Source organism: Mustela erminea, chromosome 19, assembly GCF_009829155.1.
Source record: "Mustela erminea isolate mMusErm1 chromosome 19, mMusErm1.Pri, whole genome shotgun sequence".
Classification (NCBI taxonomy): domain Eukaryota; kingdom Metazoa; phylum Chordata; class Mammalia; order Carnivora; family Mustelidae; genus Mustela; species Mustela erminea.
The window spans coordinates 4313289-4340312 of NC_045632.1; the positions used below are offsets into that span (position 1 = coordinate 4313289).

Below are 27024 nucleotides of genomic sequence, written 5' to 3' on the forward strand. Positions count from 1 at the left end.
GCATTGCTACCCACCTTTCCTAAGTCCCCCTTTGCCTTCAGCCTAAGGACCAAAAGAGTTCAGCCATCACCCTTCTGCTTCCAACTTCTGTTTCTTGCCTGCCTCTGGTCTCATGTGTCCTCCGTCCATCTAAAGTTTCGTCTCCAGCCATATCAAACTACTTTCACGGAGACTTCCTCAGATGCAAGATATTTTCCCCAATAAGAAGTGGTTGCATGCTCAGAGTCTGCTTATTAAACCCTCCCATAAATTCGCTCAGGTGGCTCAGACTCCTTCTTTATGTCTGACAGCACTCAGTCTCTGTAACTGAAGAGAAGGTAGGATCCCTCACTGAGCCACTTCACACCCCTCAAAACCTCCTGATGTTTGGTGTGGACACTGCACTCACCTGAGAGGGGAGAAGGCGGTGATGCAGCACAAAACTGGAGCTCCACTAGGAAAGAAGGAAAAGTTGGAAAATGAACCATTTACCTTATTTAGTTTTTCTTTTTCTTTTTTTTAGGTATTGTTGTTTCTTGTAATCTCTACACCCAACATGGTGCTCAGACTCCCAACTCTGAGATCAAGAGGCACAGGCTTTTCTGACTGAGCCAGCCAGATGCCCCTCTGGTCTTTGATGCAATGCTTTAAAATAGTTTGATTCCATTTCCTGGGTTAAGGATCCCATTGGAACATTGATATACCTAATGGAACCCAATTAAGTAGAAGGTCACTCACTGCCCACCCAGGAAATAAATCAGAGGAAGTAACAGTTTTTCAAATATTCTATTTCTATTTCTAAGCCAATATGTGAGGAAACGTGAAAGCTTTGATAACATTATCACACTGTTCTACATAAATCATCCTCCAGGCAAATGTATTTTAGACACGAAATACCATCATGAAGCGAGTAGGTTTTGACAATAAGTGATGATGTTCTTTATTTTTTTTAATATTTTATTTATTTATTTGACAGAGAGAGAGAGATCGCAAGTAGGCAGAGAGGCAAGCAGAGAGAGAGGAGGAAGCAGGAGGAGAGAGGAGGAAGTAGGCTCTCTGCTCAGCAGAGAGCCTGATGTGGGACTCGATCCCAGGACCCTGAGATCATGACCTGAGCCGAAGGCAGAGGCTTAACCCACTGAGCCACCCAGGCGCCCCAGTAATGATGTTCTTTAAACCCTATAATACTGGGATTGTGATGGTGCAAAATTTATACGTTGAACACACATATAAGTTGGTGGGAGATTTGCCGATTGGAGCCACCATTTGGGAAAGTCACTAGAGTCTGTTTACCATGAAGCCTTCCACATGGTCTTTCTAAAAGCCCTGCTGTTCTTTGAAGTTCTGATCAATTCTGCATCCTTCCTTCAGCAGCTGATTATCTCTATGTATGAAAACAACTATAAAATTGCCCAAGACATAGAATTAAATTGACTTTCTGTTCCTTCTGATTCTTATAATTAGCATTTCCTGTTCACTGCCTCCTACGTATGAGAGCATCCAGTTGTTGATAGCAACAACCATCCCTATCCCAGGCAAACTTGACGAGTGTCTACACTTTTGTTTCAACTCAACATGGACTCTAAGCTGGCAGTAGATTTATTTTCTTCTCTGGGATGGGACCATAAAAAGACCTCTCCTCTGACACACTTCACTACAACACAGAAAAGAGGTGCATAATTTGTTTTTCCCCCCAAATTTAAACTTCATATTTTTACCTACCTGGCTTCACCAAAGTGCGCCAGACCAAAGTCTTGTGTCTTTTGTCCGTAACTTCAAGTATGATTGGTTCCTCCATCTTCCCAGCAAAGACTTTAGAGAACACCTGGATTTCCCCAGGACTCCTGTAGGATAATTTCAACTCCTAGAAGAAGCACAGCACTTGAATTAAACTATCATGGCATTGAGGGCGGGAGTAGAAAGGCTTGTTTGCCTGCAGTGAACTGGTCACTGAAATATTAGCCATTTCCTATACAGTATTGTGGCTGGTTGAGGGGAGACCAAAGGAGAATGGTCAACAATCTTTTAAATTTACAATTTTAGAAATTAGTATTATTCCATGGAAAGAAAGGTAGCCGAGCTCCTATCAGGATATGGTTCAGAGAATAATCACGTGAGCTACTAACCCTCCCCTGGTCTTCCTTTAAAAAAAAAAAAAAAATACAAAATATTTTGAAACCCTGGTGAAATTTGAGTTACATTCAAATTCTACTGACCTCAGGCATTATTTCCAGGTGAGCTGAACCGGACACAATATAACGGGAACCAAAATTCAGGGGTTCCACGGGGGGTGAGGTCTGTAGACGCACACCGTGAAACTTAGTTTCTTCTTCATCTATTGCCTGAGGAAGAAGCAGCAGAAGCAAATCAGGGAGCAAAGCTAAAAGTAAACATATGCTTCTAGACATGAGGGATTTTATTTTTTTTAAGATTGACGAATACCCAACTTTTGTAGCAACATGGACGGGACTGGAAGAGATTATGCTGAGTGAAATAAGTCAAGCAGAGAGAGTCAATTATCATGTGGTTTCACTTATTTGTGGAGCATAACAAATAGCATGGAGGACATGGGGAGTTAGAGACAAGAAGGGAGTTGGGGTAAATTGGAACGGGAGGTGAACCATGAGAGACTATGGACTCTGAAAAACAATCTGATGGTTTTGAAGGGGCCGGGGGTGGGAGGTCGGGGTACCAGGTGGTGGGTTTTATAGAGGGCATGGATTGCATGGAGCACTGGGTGTGGTGCAAAAATAATGAATACTGTTATGCTGAAAATAAAAAATAAATTTAAAAAAAGATTTTATTTTTAAGTAATCTCTGTACACAATGTGGGGAGCAAACTCACAACTCTGAGATCCACAGCTGCATGTTCCTCCAACTGCCCCAGCTTGGTGCACGAGAGACGTGTATTAATAAAATTTTCCTGCTGGTTATCTCAGAGCTAGGGATTTCTTTCATTTTTGTTTGTTTGTTTGTTTGTTTGTTTGTTTTTTCCTTGGCGGGGCAGAATGGGCAGAGGAAGATGGAGAGAGTGTCTTCAGCAGGCTCCAAACTCAGCACAGAGCCCAACTCTGGGCTCCATCTCAAGACCCTGAGATCATGACCTGAGCCAAAATCAAAGGTCACACACTTAACCAACTGAGCTACCAATCGCTCCCCCCACAAAGGGTTTCTTTTTATTACAAATCTCTGTAGAGTTTGATTTTTCTTTGTATAATGTGGCAGGGATCGCCTGAGTGTTCCTCAAATCCGGGGACAAAGAGGTTTCCTCCTTGTGCCTCGACAGAGGACCATTGCTGTCTGCAGCTGCATCTATGAGGGACGAGGCTCCTGCTCCATGAGGTGACAGCCACCTGCCCACCAGCAAGCAATACAGCAGTGACGTCACCCCAGAGAGACCCAGAGGCAGAACAGAAAAGACCTCAGAGCTCTCTGAGGATCCACCCACGATACAGAATAGAACTCAAATAACAAAATAATAATAACATTCGACAAGTCTTAGCTACAGCTCAATACACACTTTCTGGAATTAACAAGCAAGAATTGCTGTCAAAAAACAATTACAGTAGATGCTTTCATCAGTCTAATTAGTAAATACTCTTGGTGGGTAGCGATCAGGTCGGGGCAGGAAGGGGAAAGAAGCTGGTGATGTCCACTCCTCCATCTGGGTGCAAAAATTAGGGAGCGATCCACTTATCTGCGTATTTGATTCACGTTAAAAGAAATCCATAGATCCATTTAAAGGAAGGGTGTCCAATGCTGAAACATGAGTTTCATGTGAGCATAAACGATGCTCAGTGGGTTAAGCGTCTGCCTTCAGCTCAGGTCATGATCCCAGGGTCCCGGATGGAGTCCTCCTTCTGCCTGACACTCCCCCTTCTTGTGCTCTCTCTATCTCTCTCAGTCTCTCTTTCTCTCTCACTTTCTCTCTCCTGCAAATAAACAAAATCTTAAAAGAGAAAGAAAGAAAGAAAGAAAATAAAAGGAACAGAAGCACAAGGTCCAAGGTTGTAAGCGGATGGGTAATTCTCACTTCTCCAAATCTGCCAACCTTACCTTCGTTAGCAAGGAGTCACTGGGGATAAGGTACAGGTGAAATTTAGTATCTTCAGGGTAGAAGTGATAATAGAGCAGTGCCGTGGAAGTGATGGGGACTGAAACACGAGCCCCACTAGCCAATCTCAGCAGGATTCCCATCAGAGAGAAGCTGGGGTTTTCCAGGACAGCATAGAAAGACTCCACTCGGGCTGGTGGCTCTAGGACCATACCTTCATCCTTAAAATGGGCAACGTGGAACCAAGACATATCGACCTCATTTGCTGTAGGACAATGAAAAAGGGCATCAGACAAGTTCCCCACCAGCCCCACAGTCCCCTCTCCCTTCCTTACCTGGCAGGGAGATGATGTGAGGGAGGTGGATTTCAGCGATGACCCCCTCGGGCTCCACAGAGATATCAAACAGTGGGCCTGCCACCATCCACTGCTCCTCCTGCTGTAACTTCATGTGTACACTCCAAGAATCCAACGCTATCCTCACGGTCACCGCGGCTGTTACCAAGAATCCGAGGCGTGTCGCTGGCCACAGATAGAAGCCAGCCATGGGGAAGTGGACGCTGAAAGGAGCCAGAGTAATAGTCATGCTGGGAGAAGACCAGGACTTTGATTTTTCTTTTTTAGATTTTATTTATGCATTTCAGAGAGAGTGAGTGAGAGAGCATGAGCTGGGGGAGAAGCAGAGGGAGAGGGAGAAGCTGAGCAGGGAGCCTGAATTGGAGCTCGACCCAGGACCTCTGGATCATGACCTTAGCCAAAGACGGACCGTAATCGACTGAGCCACCCAGGCTCCCTGGGTCTCTAATTAAAAAACGAAGGTGCAGAGGGATGTGATGTTGTGGTGGAGCAAAGTCCAAGACCCCTCTGTGGCTTTCACCACATTAGAACACTCTGGCAAGTTAAAGACGCTCTGAGGCCCCACTTTCTCTATATTCTACATGCGGTGAAATTAAAACACCAGCTCAGCGCATAGGATCAGAGAATCCTGACAAAATTTCCAATGTTGAAGGGGTGAATCGCATACCTTATCATGTAGGTGTGTACATGTAAGTATCACACAGCACATACTTCCTTTATGGGAGAATTGTATTGAAACAACCAACATCTTCAACTCTTACCTGTATCTGTTTGCACTCTCATCAATCAACTCAATATCCACATTTCCTTCAGGTCCCAGAAACTGATAACTATGACAAGCTGGTCCAACCCCAGAAAAGAGTTTAGGAGCCTCGAGGGGCACTAGGGTCTCCTCTTCCAAGCAAGTCTCTTCTGAAAAATACACATTGTACATGTCAGATTGGATTTGCTGGAAAAGGCATGGCCTAAAGGCGTTCTGGATTTTTAATTACACATGTGCTGTTGGGAATCCAGATATCAGAGAGAAGAGTATGGAGGGAGAACAAGGGGCTTTGGTCTTGGAATCCAGACAAAGAAAGGCACAAGAATGTTCTTGGTCACTACTGAAACTGAACCCCCAAATTTAAGAAGGAAGTGAGGCTGGATGGCTTTGTTGGGGGGCAGTATTCACCTAGGGCAGGAACCACGGCAACTAAATTTCTACATGGTCCCAAGCAGCAGCTAACACCTGATGCTGGCAGGGGAACGCAAGTCCATAAAAGGAGCAAGCATGAAAGCTTAAGAAGGAAAGTCACATCTGTTCACGCTACTGTTCACCACCATCCAACCCAAGGCACTTCAGACCATCCTCTGGTTCCCCCAGCGTTTCCACCACCCAACTGGGAGAGTCTTCCAGCAGCACTTAGAGACCCTCTACGGATGTGCTCCCGGATACCATTCTTTCTGCTCAGACTCTGGGTGAGGATGATTTGCATAGAACAAATATCTGTACCCTGGATGATAGAAGTCTCTGAAATACTGTGCTCGGAGAAAATTGGTTTATCAAGAATTAAAAATGATGGAATCTCATTTGCAGAGAGTAGGGATTTTGGATAGGAAAAAGGAAAAGTCTCAGACGGTTACCTAACCACTCTGAGACTTTTTTTCTCCCATGTCAGATAGACTAATGCTACCCGCACCTTATAGAACTGCTCTGAATCTTGGTACTAGCTGTGTGGCACCTCCAGAAAATAGCACACGGTGTCGGCCGTTCATGTGAACACAGATGAGCTTCCCCCAACCTCGTGGCAGGTAAGCACAGGAGCTGAGCTGAGCACCAGGACACAGCCAACACCAGTGCCCTGCTCTCCAGAATCTCAGGTGGCTTTCAAACTACTTCACACCAAGTGGGACACTTTCCAACCATGAGCACTTAGAAGTGAAGTGTGCAATGACAGGATCTAGGACAGTCGAGTCGGGTAAATTTTTCCAACCCAGTGAACATCGGCTGGGATAGTGCTGAATTTGAAGATGGAGCATGTAAGAAAGTCCTAATGATGAAATGAGGTCATAAGAAAGAACTCTTAATCCAATAGGACTGGTGTCCTTGTGTCCTTATATGAAAAGGAAGAGACACTAGTTCTTTCTCTCTCTCTCTCTGGATACACAGAGGAAAGGCCATGTGGGGACCCAGGGAGAACGTGACCACCTACAAGCCAGGAGAAGAGCCTGGAGAAGAGTCTCATCAGAGACCAAATCTCCCAGCACCTTGATCTGAGACTTCTGGCCTCTAGAATGATGACAAAATTAACTTCTTTTATTTAAGTCCCTTCATCTGGGGTATCTTGTTATGGCAGCCCTAGGACACTCATAGAGTAGGAATGTCTCCCAGCCCAAAGCCTGTCAAAGTACAAATGTCACAAAGGATCAAGATCCTTAAGCACACATTGCTTATGTTTTGAAGTCTTAGCATGGATTAGGGTAAAAGAAAACAAGCCCCTTTTAATTAACCCAAACACAATCCTATGCTGTCACACCTCACCTGGAAGATTTCTCTCCTCTAAGTTTGCTTTATTTGTCTTGACACAGAGTCTAGACGATGCATTCACAGAGTTCCTTAGATAACAAAAAGGGAATATGTAAAATGTCCCTAATAGAGTGTTTAGAATATGGAATCTATTCCAGACATTTTATCCACGATGACAAGTGCTTCGTATTCCCATTTAAGTTGTAGGGAGGATGGTGTTAGAGCTAAGGAAAAATTGCTTTTGATTGTTACTACCCCCAAAGACTTCAAACTGTCTTCTCCCCATAAAAACACAGGACATTTCCATCAGCTCACTACACACCCCTGGCTTCATCTCTATATTAGACAATTACCTGATTCTTGTGTCTGTGAAGATTCCTGGTCTGCTGATTTGCTACTCCCTGGGACCCTTGCATTTCAAAAATAAAGAAAATATTAGAAATCAGTTCAGAAGGGAGACTGACTGGCTCAGTCATTAAAATATGTGGCTCTTGATCTTGGGGTCATGGGTTTGAGCCCCATTTTGGGTGTGGAAATTACTTAAAAATAAAATCTCAAAAAAGTAATCAGTTCACCAAAGTAAATAAATAAATAAGTAAAGGGGATGTAATTACAAGCTAGAGGCCACTAGCCAGGAAGGGCCATTTAAACATTCAATTACCTTCTTCTCAATGAGGTTACCACCAGAGCACGGGTTTCATGAAAACCACCACTCCACCTAAACCAAAACGGGAAAGGAAAGGATTCACATCAACATCATCATCATTGGACACATAGATTCAGGCAAGTCTATCACTACTGGTCATCTGATCTATAAATGTGATGGAATCGACAAAAGAACTATCGAAAAATTTGAGAAGGAGGCTGCTGAAATGGGAAAGGGCTCCTTCAAGTATGCCTGGTTCTGAAAACTGAAAGCTGAACTTGAATGTGGTATCACCATTGATATCTCCCTGTGGAAATTCAAGACCAGCAAGTATTATGTGACCACCGCTGATGCTCCAGGACACAGAGACTTTATCAAAAACGTGACTACAGGCACATCTCAGGCTGACTGTGCTGTCTTGATTGTTTCTGGTGGTGTTGGTGAATTTGAAGCAGGTATTTCCAGGAATGGGCAGACCCGTGAGCATGGCTTAAACATCCTTAAACAAACACCTTCTGGCTTAAACACTGGGTGTAAAACAACTAATTGTTGGTGTTAACAAAATGGATTCCACTGAGCTACTCTACAGCCAGAAGAGATACGAGGAAATCCATAAGGAAGTCAGCAACTACACATTAAGAAAATTGGCTACAACCCCAACACAGTAGCATTTGCACCAGTTTCTGGTTGGAATGGTGACAACATGCTGGAGTCAAGTGCTAACACGCCATGGTTCAAGGGTTGGAAAGTCACCCATAAATATGGGAACGCCAGTGGAAACATGTTGCCTGAAGCTCTAGATTGCATTCTGCCACCAACTTGTCCAACTGACAAGCCCTTGCATCTGCCTCTCCAGGACGTCTATAAAATTGATGGTGTTGGTACTGTGCCTGTAGGCCAAGTGGTGACTGGTGTTCTTAAACCTGGCATGGTGGCCACCTTTGCTCCAGTCAATGTTACAACTAAAGTCAAGTTTGTTGAAATGCATCATGAAGCTTTGAGTGAGGCTCTTCCTGAGGACAATGTGAGCTTCAATGTCAAGAATGTATCTGTCAAAGATGTTCGTCGTGGCAGTGTGGCTGGAGACAGCAAAAATGACCCACTCATGGAATCAGCTGGCTTCCTGGCCAGGTGATTATCCTGAACCATCCAGGCCCATCAGTGCTGGATTTGCACCTGTGCTGGACTGTCACACAGCTCACACTGCTTGCAAGCTTGCTGAGCTGAAGGAGAAGATAGATCATCATTCTGGAAAAAAGCTGGAAGATGGTCCCAAGTTCTTGAAATCTGGTGATACTGCCATTGTTGATATGTTCTTGGCAAACCTGTGCATGTTGAGAGCTTCTCTGATTATCCTCCTCTGGGCTGTTTTGCTGTTCATGCATGAGACCAATGGTTGTTGTGAGTGTCATCAAAGCAGTGGACAAGAAGGCAGCCGGAGCGGGCAAGGTCACCCAGTCTGCCCAGAAAGCTCAGAAAGCTAAATGAAGGGGCACCTGGGTGACCCAGGTGTTAAGCATCTGCCCTTGGCTCAGGTCATGATCCCAGAGTCCTGGGATCAAGCCCCGCATCAAGCTCCCTGCTCTGCAGAAAGCCTGCTTCTCCCTCGTTGACTCCCCCTGCTTGTGTTCCCTCTCTTGATGTGTCTCTCTTTGTCAAATAAACAAATAAAGATCTTTTTTAAAAAAAAGAAAGGTAGGGGCATCTGGGTGGCTCAGTGGGTTAAAGCCTCTGCGTTCAGCTCAGGTCATCCCAGGGTCCTGGGATCGAGTCCCACATCGGGCTCTCTGCTCAGCAGGGAGCCTGCCTCCTCCTCTCTCTCTGCCTGCCTCTCTGCTTATTTGTGATCATTGTCTGTCAAATAAATAAATAAATAAAACATTATAAATAAATAAATAAATAACAGAAAGAAAGCTAAATGAATATTATCTCCAATACCAGCCTCCCCCGTCTTAATCAGTGGTGGAAGAAATGTCTCAGAACTGTTTGTGTCAGTTGGCCATTTAAGTTTAATGGTAGAAGACTGGTTAATGATAGCAATGCACTGTCAAATCTTCAGAAGGAAAGGAGAATGTTTTTTGGACCATTTGTTTTTTTGTCTGTGTGGCAGCTGTAAGTTACTAGTGGTTTTTTAAAGATTTTATTCATTTATTTGACAGACAGAGATCACAAGTAGGCAGAGGCAGGCAGAGAGAAAGGGGGAAGCAGGCTCCCTGCTGAGCAGGGAGCCCAATGCAGGGCTCGATCCCAGGACCCTGAGATCATGACCTGAGCCAAAGGTGGCAGCATAACCCACTGAGCCACCCACATGCCCTAAATATGTTTTTTTTTTTTTTTAACCGTCTTTCCTTTTGGCCATACCAAGACAGAAGTCCAGGAGGGATATGCAGTGTTGGCTCTCCTGTTAACAGTTCTTCAGATTCTGAAGAAGGACAAACCTGGGAGCTGTTGTTTGACGTCTTAAAGGTACTGCTTAGAGATTCTTCACAATATCCACTGGAAAACAGAAGGGAAGTTGTGTTAGAAATACAGCGTGGTGGCAGTCTGGTGACAGGACAGTCTCTGTAGCATGACTTTATGTCATTAAAAGGCCTAGACCCCATGTTTCATCTTAGGAAAACCTTCTCTCAAGCCCCCATGACTCCATCTCACCCTCATTATAGTGGATTCAGCTGTGTCTCTATGTCCCACTCCACATCGCTCTCTCCATCCCGGGGAAGCAGAACTCAGTCGATTCTCAACACCTAGAACCTGCTGTAAGGTATTGTTTCCTAATAGATTATTGACCTAGAAGACCTTGTTGAGAATTTTGGGGAAAAGAGAAGATTCCTAGCTTATATTCTGCCCTCACCCTTCATTGGTTCCCAAGAAAATGGGACCCTATTGTGATTGAAATTCCAGGACATCAGTGAGATTATGTATGTGCTGTAAGGACCCACGTAGTACTAAGGCTCTTCTCTGCCTCCCGCCTCCACGTGGTAAGGGACCCATGAGGATGCTAAGAGGGAAGGAAATTATAGATATCAGTCTTGTTTTCTTCTTCCACTGGGGATCCTCATCCAGATATGGAACTGGAAAGCCCTAAGCTAGGTAATTTCTTCTTCACGCTTGAGAGCTGGTCTCTGGTCTCCCTGGGCTGGCTGGGATCAAGATTGAGGTTAGGAGCCAGAGAGTGTCCTTTGGGCCAACACCTGCACTGTGTAACATGATAGCTACTAGCCCCACGAACCTATTTAAATTTACTTTTTAAGTAATTAAATTCAGAAATCAGCTCCTCACTTGAACTAGCCCTATCGCAAGCACCCAAACATGACAAATGGCCAGTTTCCATATTAAACGCCCTGGACATGAAATATATCTATCATGGCAAGAATGTTATTGATAGCTCTGACCTTGATCACCTACTATAGTCCAGCTGACTAGACACCGCATTGAGTATCTCCCACCGGCTCAAACAAATGAAGTGGGTCTTTGAGAAAGGGTGGGTAGACAAAGCAAGACTGAGGAATTCTTGTGTTCAGCAGCAGCATTTTCCAGCCCGACAAATACCTTGATCAAAATCTGTATCAGAGGGCGCCTGGGTGGCTCAGTGGGTTAAGCCGCTGCCTTCGGCTCAGGTCATGATCTCAGGGTCCTGGGATCGAGTCCCGCATGGGGTTCTCTGCTCCGCGGGGAGCCTGCTTCCTCCTCTCTCTCTCTCTGCCTGCCTCTCTGCCTACTTGTGATCTCTCTGTGTCAAATGAATAAATAAAATCTTTAAAAAAAAAAAATCTGTATCAGAGTGAATAGTACTGAGTCAAATCAATTTCCTGACCCTGACAACGACTACTAATGTAAAAGTTGTTACCAACAGGGGACGCTGGGTTGAATGTACATTTTTGTCACTTCTGTATTTTTTTGCTACTTCCCATGAGTCTTAAACTATCTCAAAATAAAAAGTTATAATGATAAAAAAGAAAAAAGAAATATGCTGGTTTTATGCAAATAATCTAAACGTCTTTGCTTTTCATGAGTCTCTTTGAGACAGAGGGACAAGAGAGAGAAGAACAAGATCCAAAATCTTCCATTTTTCCCTACTGATTATCTGTCCCTTACCTGTCAGAGCGTGGAAAGGGCAGGCTAAGAAGAGACAAAGGGAGCACGGCCTTCCGTCCCCGACCTGACTTGTAGTTGAGCTCTCGGGCTGGTTCCTCTTTGCTTCCAAAGCAGCACCACCCGCACAGCCTGGGAAGACACAAGGGATTTGTAATTTGATTGTGCACAAAGAACTTGGTTGTGGGACAGTCTCTTTGCTGTGATGGAGAGGACGTAGCACAAATTGGATGTTCCATCTTCAGAGAGGCATTCTCTGATGTTCGCCCCGGGATCCACTTACATCACAATGTTAACCCTTCCTCTGTCCCTGCGCAGCAGACAGTGATGTCATCTCGGGAGGCATGCCTCACCGGACTCTCAGCCCTTTAAGTCCATCACATCTATATGTAATACCTGCGAAGACTGGCTACAGACCCGTACATAACTTGTATAACAATATCACGTACTAGTAACGTAGGGGGTGTGAGAAGTCCCTGACTCTCGTGCTAACCTTCACTCGTCCTAAACAGGAGGGAACTTTTATAAAGTTACATGACACTGGATGAACTATACTTCCCCCAAAGCAACAGCTCTTTAGTGTGAGTTGGTCGTGACTACAGAGACCAAAGAGATAAGAATCCACAATCTGGCAAAGCCATTTCCTCAAACTTACACTCGGGGCAAAATTGTGGCTTCATTCTCTGTGTTAAGTATTAGTTTTCCAACTTTTGAATAAGGATATAACACAAATCCTTGTAGTGATTAATCATAGAAAGGTAATATTACTTAGTACCCAAACTGGAAAACATTGTGTTCCTGGAGAAAGTAACTCACTCCAGTGATCCTCCTTATTCCCTGGCCTGTGGGAATACTACACACGCCATAGTAGCTGAATCTTTGGTCCACTTCATTTATTGCAAGTTCTAAGACAACACAACGTGCATGAATTGGTCACAGATGAGACATGAGCCTCTGAAAGCATGTTGATGGGGAGGAGCAGAAGGACTCATGGATGGAGCTTAGTGGGCTTGCCTGGTGCCATGGGGTAGTCAAAAGCATGGCCATGGTGTCAGAGAAAGAGCTGGAGGAACATCCATAGACTTGCATGTGCTCAGGTATGAAGTTGTGTGGTCAGAGTCAAGGTCATATTACCCCACAATGGAGAGAAGAAGTCTAAGTAATACATCTAGGTGCCCAGGAAGGTGTTTCCCTTCTGGAATGATGAGATTGTATGAATAAGTAAAACTGTAAGCAGAGCCTTTATTTAAAGGAAAAATAAATAATAAAGGCCACAGAACTCAGAATTTTCTGCAGCAATAATGAGATATAGAGGAATCAAAGCCATCAGGAGCCCTCAAAGGGTAGATACATACCTTCTCCATGTCAGACAGCATCTCCGGGATCTGTCAGAAGACATCTTCTGGATCTCTTCCTTAAATGTATCTTTTCCCATTTTTCAGCTGGCGTGTTTATCTCCCTGCTACATTAACCCTGAGAAAAGAAAAGAAAATTGTATCCAAGTAAGTTGGAAGAACTTGCAGATAAATGTTAGCCATTATATCTCCACACGATAACCAAAATTGTTTATTGTCCATTCAATAGGAATACATCAGTTAAAGTGTTTCCAGTAATGGTAGGCACTTGGGAGAGAGACCCAGAAAAGATTATGAAGTTGAAAACACGTTTTATTTTATATAAAACTCTGTATGTGCAAATATAAGAGATACAGAAACAACTCCCAGATCAGAGACATGGTATCACCAAGATGGTGCTGGAGAAGACCCAGCCTCCGTCCCCCTGATGGAAATCACAAATACGCAGCTATCCAAAAACAAAGCCAGCTCTGGGAGACATCTGGAATCCACAGAAGAATTTGCAGCAACACAATGGGACAAAAAACTGGAGGAAAAAAACACATAAAATGAGAAGGAAGAAGAGTTTCATTTTGCACACACCACCTTGCATCGTTGTTATGGAGAGGGCTTTGTTTCGTAAACCTCACGAACCAACCTCTGCTAGCTTCAGACTTGTCCTATGCAGCCCCCACACCTCTCTCAGCCAACAGAAAATGGAGGAGAGTCAGGGCCTTGCTCTGGATGAGGCTTTGGCTCAAGGGAATGTTGGGGCTGCTTTGATCTTCCATCCAGGCCATTAAACTTTCTCCACATAGCAATAAGGGTGTTTCTCTTTCTTATTGTCCATATGTTCCCCAGAATAGCACTTTTCATTTCCTTCAAGAACTTTCCATTGAATGCACAACTTAGATAACCAGAGCAGGAGGCCTGGCTTTGGGCTATGCCAGCTTTCTTCATGCCTTCCCCAGTATCCTCACTTCTAGCTTTCAATTTAAAGTAAAAGACGTAAGTGACTCTTCCTTTCACTTGAACAGAGAGGCCATTGTTGGAGTATTAATGAGCCCAATTTCGACATTGTTGTGCCTCAAACACTAGGGTTATCCAAAAAGAGGGAGAGAGATGGGGAGAGGCAGGCCAGTGGAGCAGTCAGGACACACACAACATGGTCACAACATGACCATTAAGTTCATGGTCTTTTAAGGGCAAGGTTCATTACAACAGCAATGTTGCAGGATTGCAGGGTTCTTGTCTCCCAGAGTCAAAGAATGATGCTCATGCACCCAAAAGGGTTAAGTGAAGGAAAAGTTCATTAAGTGAGAAGGTGAGAACAGAAAGGGAAGGAAAAGCTCTCTAGAGTGAGAGACCCAAAGGGTTGCCACTCAGGATTTTTAGGGCAGGTTTTTTGTTGGAAACTTGACTAGGAGGTTTGTGGCCTTTTTGGTTAAGTTCATTTGGCATCTGGGAAGAATAATTTAGAGTCCTGCTGGGTAAACATTCTGTTTTGCTTATTTTCTGTGGTAGTCCTACTGGAAGTCCTGGGAATCCCACCAAAGAAGCAGCCAAAACTATTGTGTCAATTTTTCTGAAGTTTACCTCAAGTTGTCTAGCTTAGGCAAACAACTTTTAAAGACAATCAGAACTAGATTTAGCATGTGTAAAAGTGGGATATTGAAACATAATTTCCTCTATAATAACCCTCGTTTTTTTTTTAGAGATAGCCAAATCAAGACCAATTTGTTGACAAAACAAGTCCAATTTTAACAAGCTTGTTTTAATTATTTACATAAGTTCAGCAAGAAGAGAAATTGGCCATACAGAGCTTTTTTTTTTTATAATTTTTTTTTAAGATTTTATTTATTTATCAGAGAGAGAAGGGGAGAGAGCGGGCACAGGCAGACAGATTGGCAGGCAGAGGCAGAGGGAGAAGCAGGATCCCCGCTGAGGAAGGAGCCCGATGTGGGACTCGATCCCAGGACGCTGGGATCATGACCTGAGCCGAAGGCAGCTGCTTAACCAACTGAGCCACCCAGGCGTCCCGGCCATACAGAGCTTTTAAAATTTGCATTGCTGGAAGTTTTTCCAAGGAATCTCTAGTTTGAAGTCTTAGTAGCCTCTCGAGGCCAGAAGCCAAGCCAAGCGCTTACCACCAGGCATTTCAGCAATACCTGCAGATTTGGGTGGATTCCTCTTCATGAGGTCCCCAAAGTATCCTGAGGTTCCTGCACCTGCCAGGAAGTAACATTCTTTACTCACCTGGGGAGGCTGCTGGGAACCTGTAAGCAAGGTATCAGGCCAACATTTCCAAGGGGCTTTATGGCTCCACATTTCATAAAGTCAACCTCAGTTCCTTAAAGCTCTCTAGTCCAATCTGAGTCTGTCTGTGTCTTTCTCAAATACAACATTCCAGTCAAAGCCTTGGCAAAATAACCCATGTTTCCAATGATGTCCTATTCCTAGGAGACCAGATTCTTACCGAACTTATGCAAATAACTATGATTGCCATGGAAGAAAGAATACTTATTGAGACCTTTTGAATTTTAGAGGGTTCAAGTAGAGAGAAAAGTTAACTCCTTCAGTTTGTTGACAAACGCATACATTTCTGGAGTCATGGTTTTCTTAAGAGAAAGTTTTTTTTTAATCTGGAAGACTAAACATTAGAGAACCTGCAATGTTTTAAACAAGAGTCACAAAACTATAATCATTTTCTTAGTTCATTTAGTCCCATGTTACTAATTCCTGTTCAGTTTTTTTTTAAGATTTTAGTTATTTGTTTGACACACACACAGAGAGAGAGAGAGAGAGAGAGCACAAGCAGAGGGAGCATCGGGCAGAGGGGGAGAGAGAAACAGACTCCCCGCTGAGCAGGGAGCCCTGACCCAGGGCTCCATCCCAGGATTCTGGGATCATGACCCAAGATGAAAGCAGATTCTTAACAGACTGAGCCACCCAGGCACCCCCAGTTTATTTTTTTTTAAGATTTTATTATTTATTTGAGATGGAGAGAGCAATGATGGGGGAGGGGCAGAGGTGGAGGAAGAGGCAGGCTCCCCATGAGCAAGGAGCCCATGAAGGTCTCCATCTCATAACCCTGGGATCATGGCCTGAGCCAGAGATAGACACTTAACCAACAGAGCCACCCAGGCGCCCTGGACATATAACATTTTTTTTACTAAAGATTTTATTTACTTATTTGACAGACAGAGATCACAAGTAGCAGAGAGGCAGGCAGAGAGAGGAGGAAACAGGCTCCCTGCTGAGCAGAGACCCCCCCCCAAATGCAGGGCTCGATCCCAGGACCCTGGGACCATGACCTGAGCCAAAGGCAGAGGCTTAACCCACTGAGCCACCCAGGCTCCGAAAGTTAGCTTGTTTAATATAGAAGTTTTAACTAAGTAATCAAAAACATGAAAAGAAAAAATAGAGAAACTGATTTTCCTGGGCAGATAAAGAAAAAACAACTTTGTTTACATTTTCTCATCAAGAGTAGACCAACAATTTAGGAAAACTTCATCTTTTGAAGAGAGAGAAAGCAGAATTTCAATCTTCTCCCAATGCACCTTTAAAATCCACTTATTTCAGGACATCTGGGTGGCTCAGCCTGCTTCTCCCTCTACCTGCTGCTCCCCCTGCTCGTGCTCTCTTTCCCTCTGACAAATAAATAAAATCTAAAAAAATAAAATAAAATAAAATCCATTCATTTCAATCTAACTACATCCTACTACATACGAATTTTTTCTTCCAGGACGCCTGGGTGGCTCAGTAAGTTAAGTGTCTGCCTTCAGCTCAGACCATGACCCCCGATTCGATCCCATTGAGTCCCGCATTGAATCCCACATCAGGCTCCCTGCTGGGCAAAGAGCTTGCTTCTCCCTCTGCCTGCTGCTCCCCCTGCTTATGCTCTCTCTGGGTCAAATAAATAAATAAAATCTTTAAAAACAAAACAAAACCGTGAGCCCATTTGACCTTCGGTAAATCTTGGTAGAATAAAAGTTTCACATTTAACGTTGAAAACTTTCAAGCCGTATTTATTTTAGTTAAACCAACACACTTACATTACTTAAAACACCAAATTATATTCCACCTGAATTCTTTTTTAGAAGCCCATCAGTTTATTTTGTCGATTTTTTTAAACAACATTTCCCTCAAAGTTACATTTTTCTAAGCTCTTCAAATATTCCCCCTAATTTTTTAAAGACTTTATTTATTTATTTGGCAGAGAGAGAGATCACAAGTAGGCAGAGAGATAAGGGGAAGCAGGCTCCCCGCTGAGCAGAGAGCCCGATGCAGGGCTCGATCCCAGGACCCTGAGATCATGACCAGAGCTGAAGGCAGAGGCTTAACCTACTGAGCCACCCAGGCGTCCCTATTTTGTTGATTTTTACCTGAGATGCTGGTGGGGAAATCTGAAGTGAACGGTGCCCCGAAGGCCAGTTGCACGCATGACGGTACAGAAACAGGAAGAGGAGGGGAGAGGAGGCAGAAGACACAGATTCTGCCAGAAGGCAGAAAAAGAAGGTTTCCGGTCCTAAAACCTGTCAGCCCAGACAGATGAGCAGACGCAGAATTGTGGACATTCGTTTCTCCTCCAAAGTGGAATCAGGAGTCCGTGTCAGGCCAGAGAAGACAGGGAATGGCCCAAAACAGAGGGAGTTTCAGCAGCTGCTTAGGAGTGTTCCGTAAAGCCCTAAGCTAGACTAACCAGAGGCAGCGGGTTCCAGTGGGAGTCACTGCGCTGGAAACGAGGGTGAAGCCAGTGTAGATATTAAGAGAGAGAGAGAGAGTCGGCGTCCCCTTTGCTTGGGCGGGCCTGGGTTTATTCTGAGGAGGTCTATTGGCTCATGATCGCCCAGCATGTCAGGAGGGAGTTTATTGGTGGAACTCATTCGGGCAAACACATTTTTTTTTAAGATTTTTTAAATTTATTTGACAGAGAGAGAGCAGGAGAGCACAGAAAGGGGGAGTGGGAGAAGCAGCGCCCCCCCCCCTGCCCCCATGCCCTGCAATGAGCAGGAACCCTGGGATCCTGCGAGAGACCCTTAGCTCAGGGTCCTGGGGTAAAGCGATGAAGGTACCCCAGGTCCATGTGCCTGTGTCCCGATAGATCCTGCTGGGGCCATGCAGTGTTACAGGAACTCTGGCCTTTCACAAATTTTGCAGTCCGAATGGTTTCCCGTGGGTTAAAAGGCACCCCAAGGGAGAGCCCTTGGGAACTGGAGAAGAGAAGGTCCATTACCAAAAAAATCCTTTTGTGACCCCCGAGAAGTTATGTTAGAAGTTCCCAGTGTCAAAGCGACCGAGGCATCCCCTGAACACAATCACGCCACCGTTAAAGGCCCCATAGGAGGCATGCTAGTGTCGCCCGCCCCAACCCACTCCCAGCTTCCCCACTGCTTCCTCTCCCTGCTCACGCTCTCTCTCTCTTGCCCGCTGTCTCTCTGCCTCTCCAATAAGTAAATAAAATCTTTTTAAAAAGAAAAGAAAAGAAAAAACACGAGTGTCCACACAAAAAAGATTTTATTTTTTTAAATTTATTTATTTACGTAATCTCTACACCCAACATGGGGCTCAAACTCACAACTGCGAGACCAACTCACATGTTTCTCTGACTGAGCCAGCTGGGTGCCCCCAGAAAAGATTGATTCATTAGTGATCATGGAAAGGCCCATGAAACCACCATGAGATAACATTCTCACCCACGTTAGCGATGAAAAGAAGAAAACAGGACAAAACCAAGGGTCAATGAAGACGTAAAGCAATAGAGACTCAAACTGGTAGTGAGCAGATTTTGGAGAAAACACAACCACTTTGGAAGATAATTTGGCTACATCTAGGGAAAAAAAAAGATTCAAGCATTGAATTGGTTTGAATCAGCAATCCCATTCCCAGGATCTCATATGTGCAACCCGGAAACGCACAGAAAAAGTTATTGGTTGTGTTATTGCCCGCTGTTGGGAAGAAGCTGGTTAACCAGCTAAATGTCTATCATCCAAAGAATGGCTAGATCATTCCTAATGCCATCACTGCATTAACCTGATAGAGCAATTAACAGGAAATAACTAGGGCTCGAGGCTAGCTCAGTCGTAGAGCCCTCAACTCTTAATCTCACGTCGTCTCAAGTCCCACAGTGAACAGGAAGTCTACTTAAAACAAAACAAAATTGAAAGAACAAAAAACCACACCCACACCACACCCCTGGAATTAATTCGAAATTAAGGCCAGTTTCTCGTGAGCGGTTAGAGCTGAGGGGCTAGACGCCTTCCAGAGGGAGCTCCACGCCCAGCCTTGGTTTTATTTAAAGTATCCTATCGTGCCTGTAGTCTACTCTGCTGAAAAGAAAGATTTGTGTGAGCCTATTATAAACTCTGCAAAACTGAGCTTGATTTTGCTTGCTTCTGCCTGGGATGCCGGCTCTGGCTGGCTCTGATCTAACCACAATGACCTTGGCTTCCGGAGGTCCCGAAAACCCACTTCCCTTGTGTTGCTGGTTTCAAACTGAGCTTAGAAGTAGGCAGTCATGATTGTCTGTTTTGTGTGAGTTCAGTTTGAGGAGTTCTTTATAGATCCTGGATATCAGCCTCTTGTCTGTACTGTCATTTGCAAATATCTTCTCCCATTCCGTGGGTTGCCTCTTTGTTTTGTTGACTGTTTCCTTTGCTGTGCAGAAACTTTTGATCTTGATGAAGTCCCAAAAGTTCATTTTCGCTTTTGTTTCCTTTGCCTTTGGAGACATATCTTGAAAGAAGTTGCTGTGGCTGATATCGAAGAGGTTACTGCCTATGTTCTCCTCTAGGATTTTGATATATTCCTGTCTCACGTTGAGGTCTTTTATCCATTTCGAGTTTATCTTTGTGTACGGTATAAGAGAATGGTCGAGTTTCATTCTTCTACATATAGCTGTCCAATTTTCCCAGCACCACTTATTGAAGAAACTGTCTTTTTCCATGGTGTATTTTTTCCTGCTTTGTCGAAGATTATTTGACCATAGAGTTGAGGGTCCATATCTGGGCTCTCTACTCTGTTCCACTGGTCTATGTGTCTGTTTTTATGCCAGTACCATGCTGTCTTGGTGATCCCAGCTTTGTAGTAAAGCTTGAAATCAGGCAACGTGATGCCCCCAGTTTTGTTTTTCTTTTTCAACATTTCCTTAGCAATTCGGGGTCTCTTCTGATTCCATAAAAGTTTTAGGATTGTTTGCTCCAGCTCTTTGAAAAATACGGTGGAATTTTGATCAGAATGGCATTAAAAGTATAGATTGCTCTAGGCAGTACAGACATCTTAACAATGTTTATTCTTCCAATCCAAGAGCATGGAATGGTCTTCCATCTTTTTGTGTCTTCTTTGATTTCTTTCATGAGTATTCTGTAGTTCCTCAAGTACAATTCCTTTACCTCTTTGATTAGGTTTATTCCCAGGTATCTTATGGTTCTTGGTGCTATAGTAAATGGAATTGATTCTCTAATTTTCCTTTCTGTGTTTTCATTGTTAATGTATAAGAAAGCAACTGATTTCTGTACCTTGATTTTGTATCCTGCCACATTACTGAATTGCTGTATGAGTTCTAGTAGTTTGAGGGTGGAGTCTTTTGGGTTTTCCATATAAAGTATCATGTCATCTGCAAAGAGAGAGAGTTTGACTTCTTCATTGCCAATTTGGATACTTTTATTTCTCTTTGTTGTCTGATTGCTATTGCTAGGACTTCTAATACTATGTTGAACAAGAGTGGTGAGGGTGGGCATCCTTGTCGTGTTCCTGATCTCAACTCAACACACACAAAACAGATAATCATGTCAAAAAATGGGCAGAAGACATAAACAGACACTTCTCCAATGAAGACATACAAATGGCTGTCAGACACATGAGAAAATGTTCATCATCACTAGCCATCAGGGAGATTCAAATCAAAACCACATTGAGATACCACCTTACGCCAGTTAGAATGGCCAAAAGTAAAAGACAGGAAACAACATGTGTTGGATAGGATGTGGAGAAAGGGGAACCCTCTTACACTGTTGGTGGGAATGAAAGTTGGTGCAGCCACTTTGGAGAACAGTGTGGAGATTTCTTAAGAAATTAAAAATAGAGCTTCCCTATGACCCTGCAATTGCACTACTGGGTATTTATGCCAAAGATACAGATATAGTGAAAAGAAAGGCCATCTGTACCCCAATGTTCATAGCAGCAATGGCCACGGTCGCCAAACTCTGGAAAGAACCAAGATGCCCTTCAACTGATGAATGGATAAGGAAGATATGGTCCATATACACTATGGAGTATTATGCCTCCATCAGAAAACATGAAGACCCAACTTTTGTATCAACATGGATGGGACTGGAAGAGATTATGCTGAGTGAAATAAGTCAAGCAGAGAAAGTCAATTTTCATATGGTTTCACTTATTTGTGTAGCATAAGAAATAACACGGGGGACATGGGGAGATGGAGAGGAGAAGGGAGTTGAGGGAAATTGGAAGAGGAGATGAACCATGAGAGACTATGGACTCTGAAAAAACAATCTGAGGGTTTTGAAGGGGCAGGGAGTGGGAAGTTGGATGAGCCTGGTGGTGGGTATTATGGAGGGCACGTGTTGCATGGAGCACTGGGTGTGGTGCATAAACAATGAATTCTGGTACACTGAAAAGAAATAAAAAAAAAAAAAAAGAGGCTGGCAGTCAGCGGGAAGCAATCCACAGCTGATAGACACTCTGGTTTGTCCCTCCCTCCCCCAAGGCCACACCTCCTGCTCTCTTCCTGCAGTGCTTACCAGCTAAACCTCAGTCTCCCCAGGGTGCAGAATGGAGAAGGCAGGTCTGTTGGCTCCAACATCCCCAGGCTGCTCTAAATTCTGTTACTTTGGAGAAGGAGGACCCCAAAGGGAAGGGACGGAGGCTGAATCAGGTGAGAAGTAACAAACCTCCCCTTGTTAAATGAAGAAATCCTGCCTCCTGTTACTTATAACCTAATGCTCTCCCAGGGAGACGTGCGGTTACTGTCTTTCTATTTTATTTTATCTTGTAAGACTTTATTTTTAAGCAGTTGCTACTCCCAACGTGGGGCACGAACTCACAACCCAGAGATCAAGAGTTACCTGCTCTAGGGGCTGAGCCAGACAGACCCCCCACTGATACTCAAAGGCAAATGTTTCTATAATAATGATTTTTACATTAATGTTTATGCTGGTGATATTCATAATTTTGAATTGTGCATGTAATACTATAATTATGACAGGGAAACTCTATTTTTTTCTTTTTTTAAAGATTTTATTTATTTATTTGACAGACAGAGATCACAAGTAGGCAGAGAGGCAGGCAGAGAAAGGGCGGGGGGAGCAGGCTCCCCGCTGAGCAGAGAGCCCGATTCGTGGCTCGATCCCAGGACCCTGGGATCATGACCTGAGCCGAAGGCAGAGGCTTTAACCCACTGAGACACCCAGGCACCCCTAGGGAAACTCTTATTTAAATTTAAATATATAGGGACATCTGGCTGGCTCAGTCCCTAGAGCTTGAGACTCTAGATGTCAGGATCAAGAGTTCGAGCCCCATGTTGGGTGCAGAGATTGCGTAAATAAATAAATAAATCTTGTTTAAAACATTGAAAAATATATATAGGATTTTGATACTATGGCTTGACTAACTTTGTCAAGCAAAGTGTTCTTATATGTAAAGTGGAGATAAAATTTCAGTGTTGGCTAGGATCTGGATTTCATTGTTTTATTAATACTCGCTTTTTAAAAAATGTATGTTTATGTAATCTGGTACCTGGCATGGGGGATCGAACACACAACCCTGTGATCCAAGCGTCAAGGGCGTGATGGCTCCACCAGCTAAGCCAACCAGGCACCCTCATGCCCGTCTCACTTTTCTCTCGAACTACACAGCCTCAGCAGCTTTGGCCTCAATTTCTTTATGTGCCGATAATGATACTATGTCGATTATCACCCTGTCTTGCTTACAGATGAAAACTGCAAGTCAATAACGCATTTTATTGTAAGCGGTGTTTAGATTATCATCATATTTTCTCAAGGGCCAATTTGGTGTATGACATCTTTAAAGTGTAGTTAAAAGGCATGTAGAATATAGGTAGTATCAGTCACTTAAGTGTTTGCATTTGGCTCAGGTCATGATCTGATCCCAGGGTTCGGGGATCCAGCCCCGTGTTGGGCTCCCTGCTCAGCGGGGTGCCTGCTTCTCCCTCTCCCTCTGCCTGCTTCTCCCTCTCCCCTGCCCCATCCCCTCGATCAATACAATCTTTTTTAGAATTAAAAATAAATTTTAAGGGGCACCTGGGTGGCTCAGTGGTTGAGTGTCTGCCTTTGGCTCGGGTCATGATCCCAGGGTTCTGGGATCGAGCCCCGCATCAGGCGCTCTGCTCCATGGGAAGCCTGCTTCTCCCTCACCCACTCCCCCTGCTGTGTTCCCTCTCTCACTGTGTCTCTCTCTGTCAAATAAATAAATAAAAATATTTTTAAAAAATAATAAATTTTAGAATAGAAGAATAGGGGCATCTGTGTGCCTCAGTTGTTAGGCGTCTGCTTTCCCATTGGGTCATGATCCCAGGATCATGGGATCCATCCTGCTTAGGGCTCCCTTCTTGTCAGGAAACCTGCTTCTGACCCTCCCACTCCCCCTGCTTGTGTTCCCTCTCTCGCTGTCTCTCTCTCTCTCTCTCTCTCTCTCTGCCAAATAAATAAAATCTTTAAAAATAAAATAGAATAAAAATGGAAGAATATAGGGTACCATTGTGAGGTTGGCCAGTGACAAGGGTGACGAAGGATTGCACAGAGAGCGGAACAAACAGGGCAGAATCGGTTCACTCTCCCAGGAGGGGAGAGGGGCCAGACATCCAGAGAAATATCAGACGAGTTCCCATCAGGCTGGGCCCTTTAAGGGGTTTGAGGGACGTGAGAGGGTTGCCTCTGAACCCACGGGAGGTCTTGGCGGACTGAGCAGGAGGTAGCTGGTGTTCGAGGGGCTCTGTCTGGGATGTGGGTTGTGGTCTTGCTAGAGAAGAAAGTGTTTTGGAGTTGGTACCTACTTTCCAACAATGTGGGGGCACTGAGACCACCAGAAACAGAGAGTTCAGGGTCAAGCGCAGACACTTGGGAGTTTTGCTTGTAAGTGTGGCTGGGGAGCAGCAAGGGCGGCGCTTTGAATAGATTCTGTTCAATGGTTATATTGGCTTCAGTGCAAAAGATCCCTAAATTTGCATGTTACAATTTTCCTTTTATTAAAAAAAAAAAAAAAGAAGAACATATGTTTGTCGCCTTGTGCTTTCTGTTTTCTGAGTAAACAAAATGAAACTTTTATTTTTCCCTATCTGACTTTCATTGTACATTAACTGGACAATATCATGTGTGTGTCACTACTGTGTCACTACTGATACATTTTGATTTGTTTCTACCATATATTTTATTTCTATTTTGCCTTATTTTAGAATTCTTTCTTTACCATTTCTTTTTTTAATTTTTTATTTATTTTAAAAATTTTTATGTATTTATTTGACAGAGAAAGAGATCCCAAGTAGGCAGAGAGGCAGGTAGAGAGAGAGAGAGAGAGAGGCAAAGCAGGCTCCCCACTGAGCAGACAGCCCAATGCGGGGCTGGATCCCCAAATCCTGAGATCATATGACCTGAGCCACCCGGGCACCCCAGTATGGGCAGGTTTAGACCACAAAAACTTGAAACTACCCAAAGGTCAATAAACTCTAGTACGCTACTCAGAATAAACAGTAATGAAGTTTTCAAACAGTCACGCATATGGCAAATCTCACATGCCTCCTACCCAGAGGGAAAAAACCCTGTCTCAAAAGCCTTTGCGTTGTGGTACTGCGTTTAGGACGCGTTTTCCCAAAACTGGGGAGAGAATAGAGGAGTGGTTGCCAGGACTTGGGACTGAAGCTGGCCACAAGGGGGCAGCCCAAGAAAACGTTTCCACTGCGTCAGAGTCTCTCTTACCTTCGGTCTGGCAGTGGCTTTGAAACTGCATTGTCAGAACTCAGAGTTGGAGCCTCAAAAACATGAATTTTATTAACTGTAAATTTCGTGGGTTTTTTTTTTTTTCATTTTATTTTTAAGTGATATCTACACCCAACGTGGGGCTTGAACTCGCAACCCAGATATCAAGAGTCCGCAGCTCCAGTGACAGCCAGGCGTCCCTAAATGTAAATTTTAAAGCAAACTTTAAAAATAGGAAGTCCAGAACTGTTGAAAATGGCATAATACAGCTGATTCATGGACTCTTGATTATTTTTATGATTATCTCAAATTCGAATTTGTCTTTTGGCCGTCTCCCAAAGGAGTCAAGAACTTAGTAACATAATCCTCTTAATTCAGTGGTTCCCGAGGTTGTCCCCACAAAGAAACCCCTGAACAGACCCATTAATCAGTCATTCCCCATACGTCCCTCCTCCGGCCCCAGGTAATCGCTAATCTGCTTTCCGTCTCTATAGTTTGCTTCTTCTGGACATTGATGACTGGTTTCTTTCCCTTAGCATAATGTTTTTGAGGTTCATACATGTGGAAGGACATAGCAATACTTCATTCCTTTTTCGGGCTGAATAATATTCCATTGTATCGATAAGCACATTGTGTTTACTCACTCATGGACCTTTGGGTTGTTTCTACCTTTTGGCTTTCTACCTTCATAGTCCTACTATTATTCATGTACAAGTTTTTCTATGAAGATCTGTTTTCCGTTCCCGTGGGTATGTACCTAAGAGTAGAATCGCTGAGTCATGGAAATTCTGTTTAATTTGGGTTTGGGGTGGCTTTTTAGATTTCCTTCCCCCCACCATAACTTATAGAGAGAGATGGGATGGGGAGGGGCAAAGGGAGAGGGGGAGAGAGAGAATTTTAAGCACGCTCCATGCCCAGGTAAGGGCTTTACGTGTCTGGATCCCAGGACCCTCAAGATCATGGCCTGAACTGAAATCATGAGTCAGATGCTTAACCAGCTGAACCACCCAGGTGCTCCATAGATTTCTTTTTTTTATTGTATTTATTTATTTGTTAGAGAGAGAGAGAGAGCACAAGCATGGGGAGCAGCAGGCAGAGGGAGAGGGAGAAGCAGACTCCCCACTGAGCGAGGGTACTGATGTAGGACTCGATCCCAAGACCCTGAGATCATGACCTGAGCCGAAGGCAGATGCTTAACCGACCAAGCCACCCACGTGTCCCCATAGACTTATTTTTTAAAGTAATGTCCACACTGAATGTGGGGCTTGAACTTACGACTCCCAAGATTAAGAGTTATGTGCTCTACCCACTAAGGCAGCCGGGTGCCTCCCCATTTAACTTTTTAAGGAAACCTGGGGAGTGAGTTTCTCGGGATCTTAGGAATTTTTCAAAGGTGACACCAATGCGAGGGCAAGGTTTGGAATCACTGCCCTAGGACACGCATTCTGATCAGATTTTAACATGCAGCCCTCCTAATTAAGCACACATTTGGTAGAGGAGATCTCCACATTATCCCGCAGGGCATTTGAGAAATATGCTTTGGTGTTTCTTACGGTAGGATTCACCATTTGGAGAACGTCAGTGGGATCCCAAACTGGGGTGATAATATCCAAGATTGTGGGTGGTTTTCAAATGTCTAAGTCACCCACAGGACGTATCAGAGAGTTGTGTTAGCGATCCGCATAGTGAGGTTCAGATTTTGGAAAAGGTAGAAAAAATGATCATCTTCAGTGACTTCATTTACGAATGATACATTTCTTCACATGACTGCCAAGGTCCCTGCTCGGTGGCCAACACATCCTTCCCAGCAGAGCAGCGTCAGATGTTAATTCCCCGGGACTGGTTTGCAGGAGGCAGGGAGGGGGAGGTGATGTGTTCGTCCTGACCTTGCACATCTGGGAATCATGGTGTCCTCCCACGTGGCCTGAACTCTTGTAGCTGGAGTTCGGCTACAGGTACAGTAGGACCACATGAAGGGGTCTTGGCCCATGCCTAGAAAGCCTCCCACCCTCTGTGAACTGCTCAAATACTGATGTCCCAAGAACTACTTTTTTCTGGGAACTGGCTTTCCATTTCACATCTGGGAAATAACCACTCAGAATATTA

General features: G+C 44.1%; 2 protein-coding genes across 13 annotated transcripts in view; one reads left to right on the forward strand and one right to left on the reverse strand.

Moving 5' to 3' along the window:
• Positions 1-17725, reverse strand: part of LOC116579085 (caspase recruitment domain-containing protein 8-like) — a 41361-nt gene extending 23636 nt beyond the window's left edge. Inside the window, exons 1-13 of one of the 5 annotated variants that reach the window (XM_032323968.1) lie at positions 17353-17724; positions 15136-15195; positions 12989-13106; positions 11637-11765; positions 9903-10037; positions 7557-7613; positions 7249-7304; positions 5151-5301; positions 4369-4592; positions 4036-4298; positions 2196-2321; positions 1702-1843; positions 389-433 (exon numbers count right to left, since the gene is read on the reverse strand). In XM_032323968.1, the coding sequence (XP_032179859.1) occupies positions 389-433; positions 1702-1843; positions 2196-2321; positions 4036-4298; positions 4369-4592; positions 5151-5301; positions 7249-7304; positions 7557-7613; positions 9903-10037; positions 11637-11765; positions 12989-13068 (1408 nt within the window). In that variant the 5' untranslated portion in view covers positions 13069-13106; positions 15136-15195; positions 17353-17724. Of the gene's footprint in view, positions 1-388; positions 434-1701; positions 1844-2195; positions 2322-4035; positions 4299-4368; positions 4593-5150; positions 5302-7248; positions 7305-7556; positions 7614-9902; positions 10038-11636; positions 11766-12988; positions 13107-15114; positions 15196-17352 lie in introns of all 5 variants that reach the window. The other 4 variants (XM_032323967.1, XM_032323970.1, XM_032323966.1 and 1 more) reach the window with 4 other exon arrangements.
• Positions 17726-21715: 3990 nt separating this feature from the next.
• Positions 21716-27024, forward strand: part of ZNF114 (zinc finger protein 114) — a 35801-nt gene continuing 30492 nt past the window's right edge. For 7 of the 8 annotated variants that reach the window (XR_004281128.1, XM_032323974.1, XM_032323976.1 and 4 more), the window contains exon 1: positions 21716-21863. The gene's annotated coding sequence lies outside the window, so the exon portion shown is untranslated. The remainder of the gene's footprint in view (positions 21864-27024) is intronic. The other variant, XR_004281129.1, reaches the window with a different exon arrangement.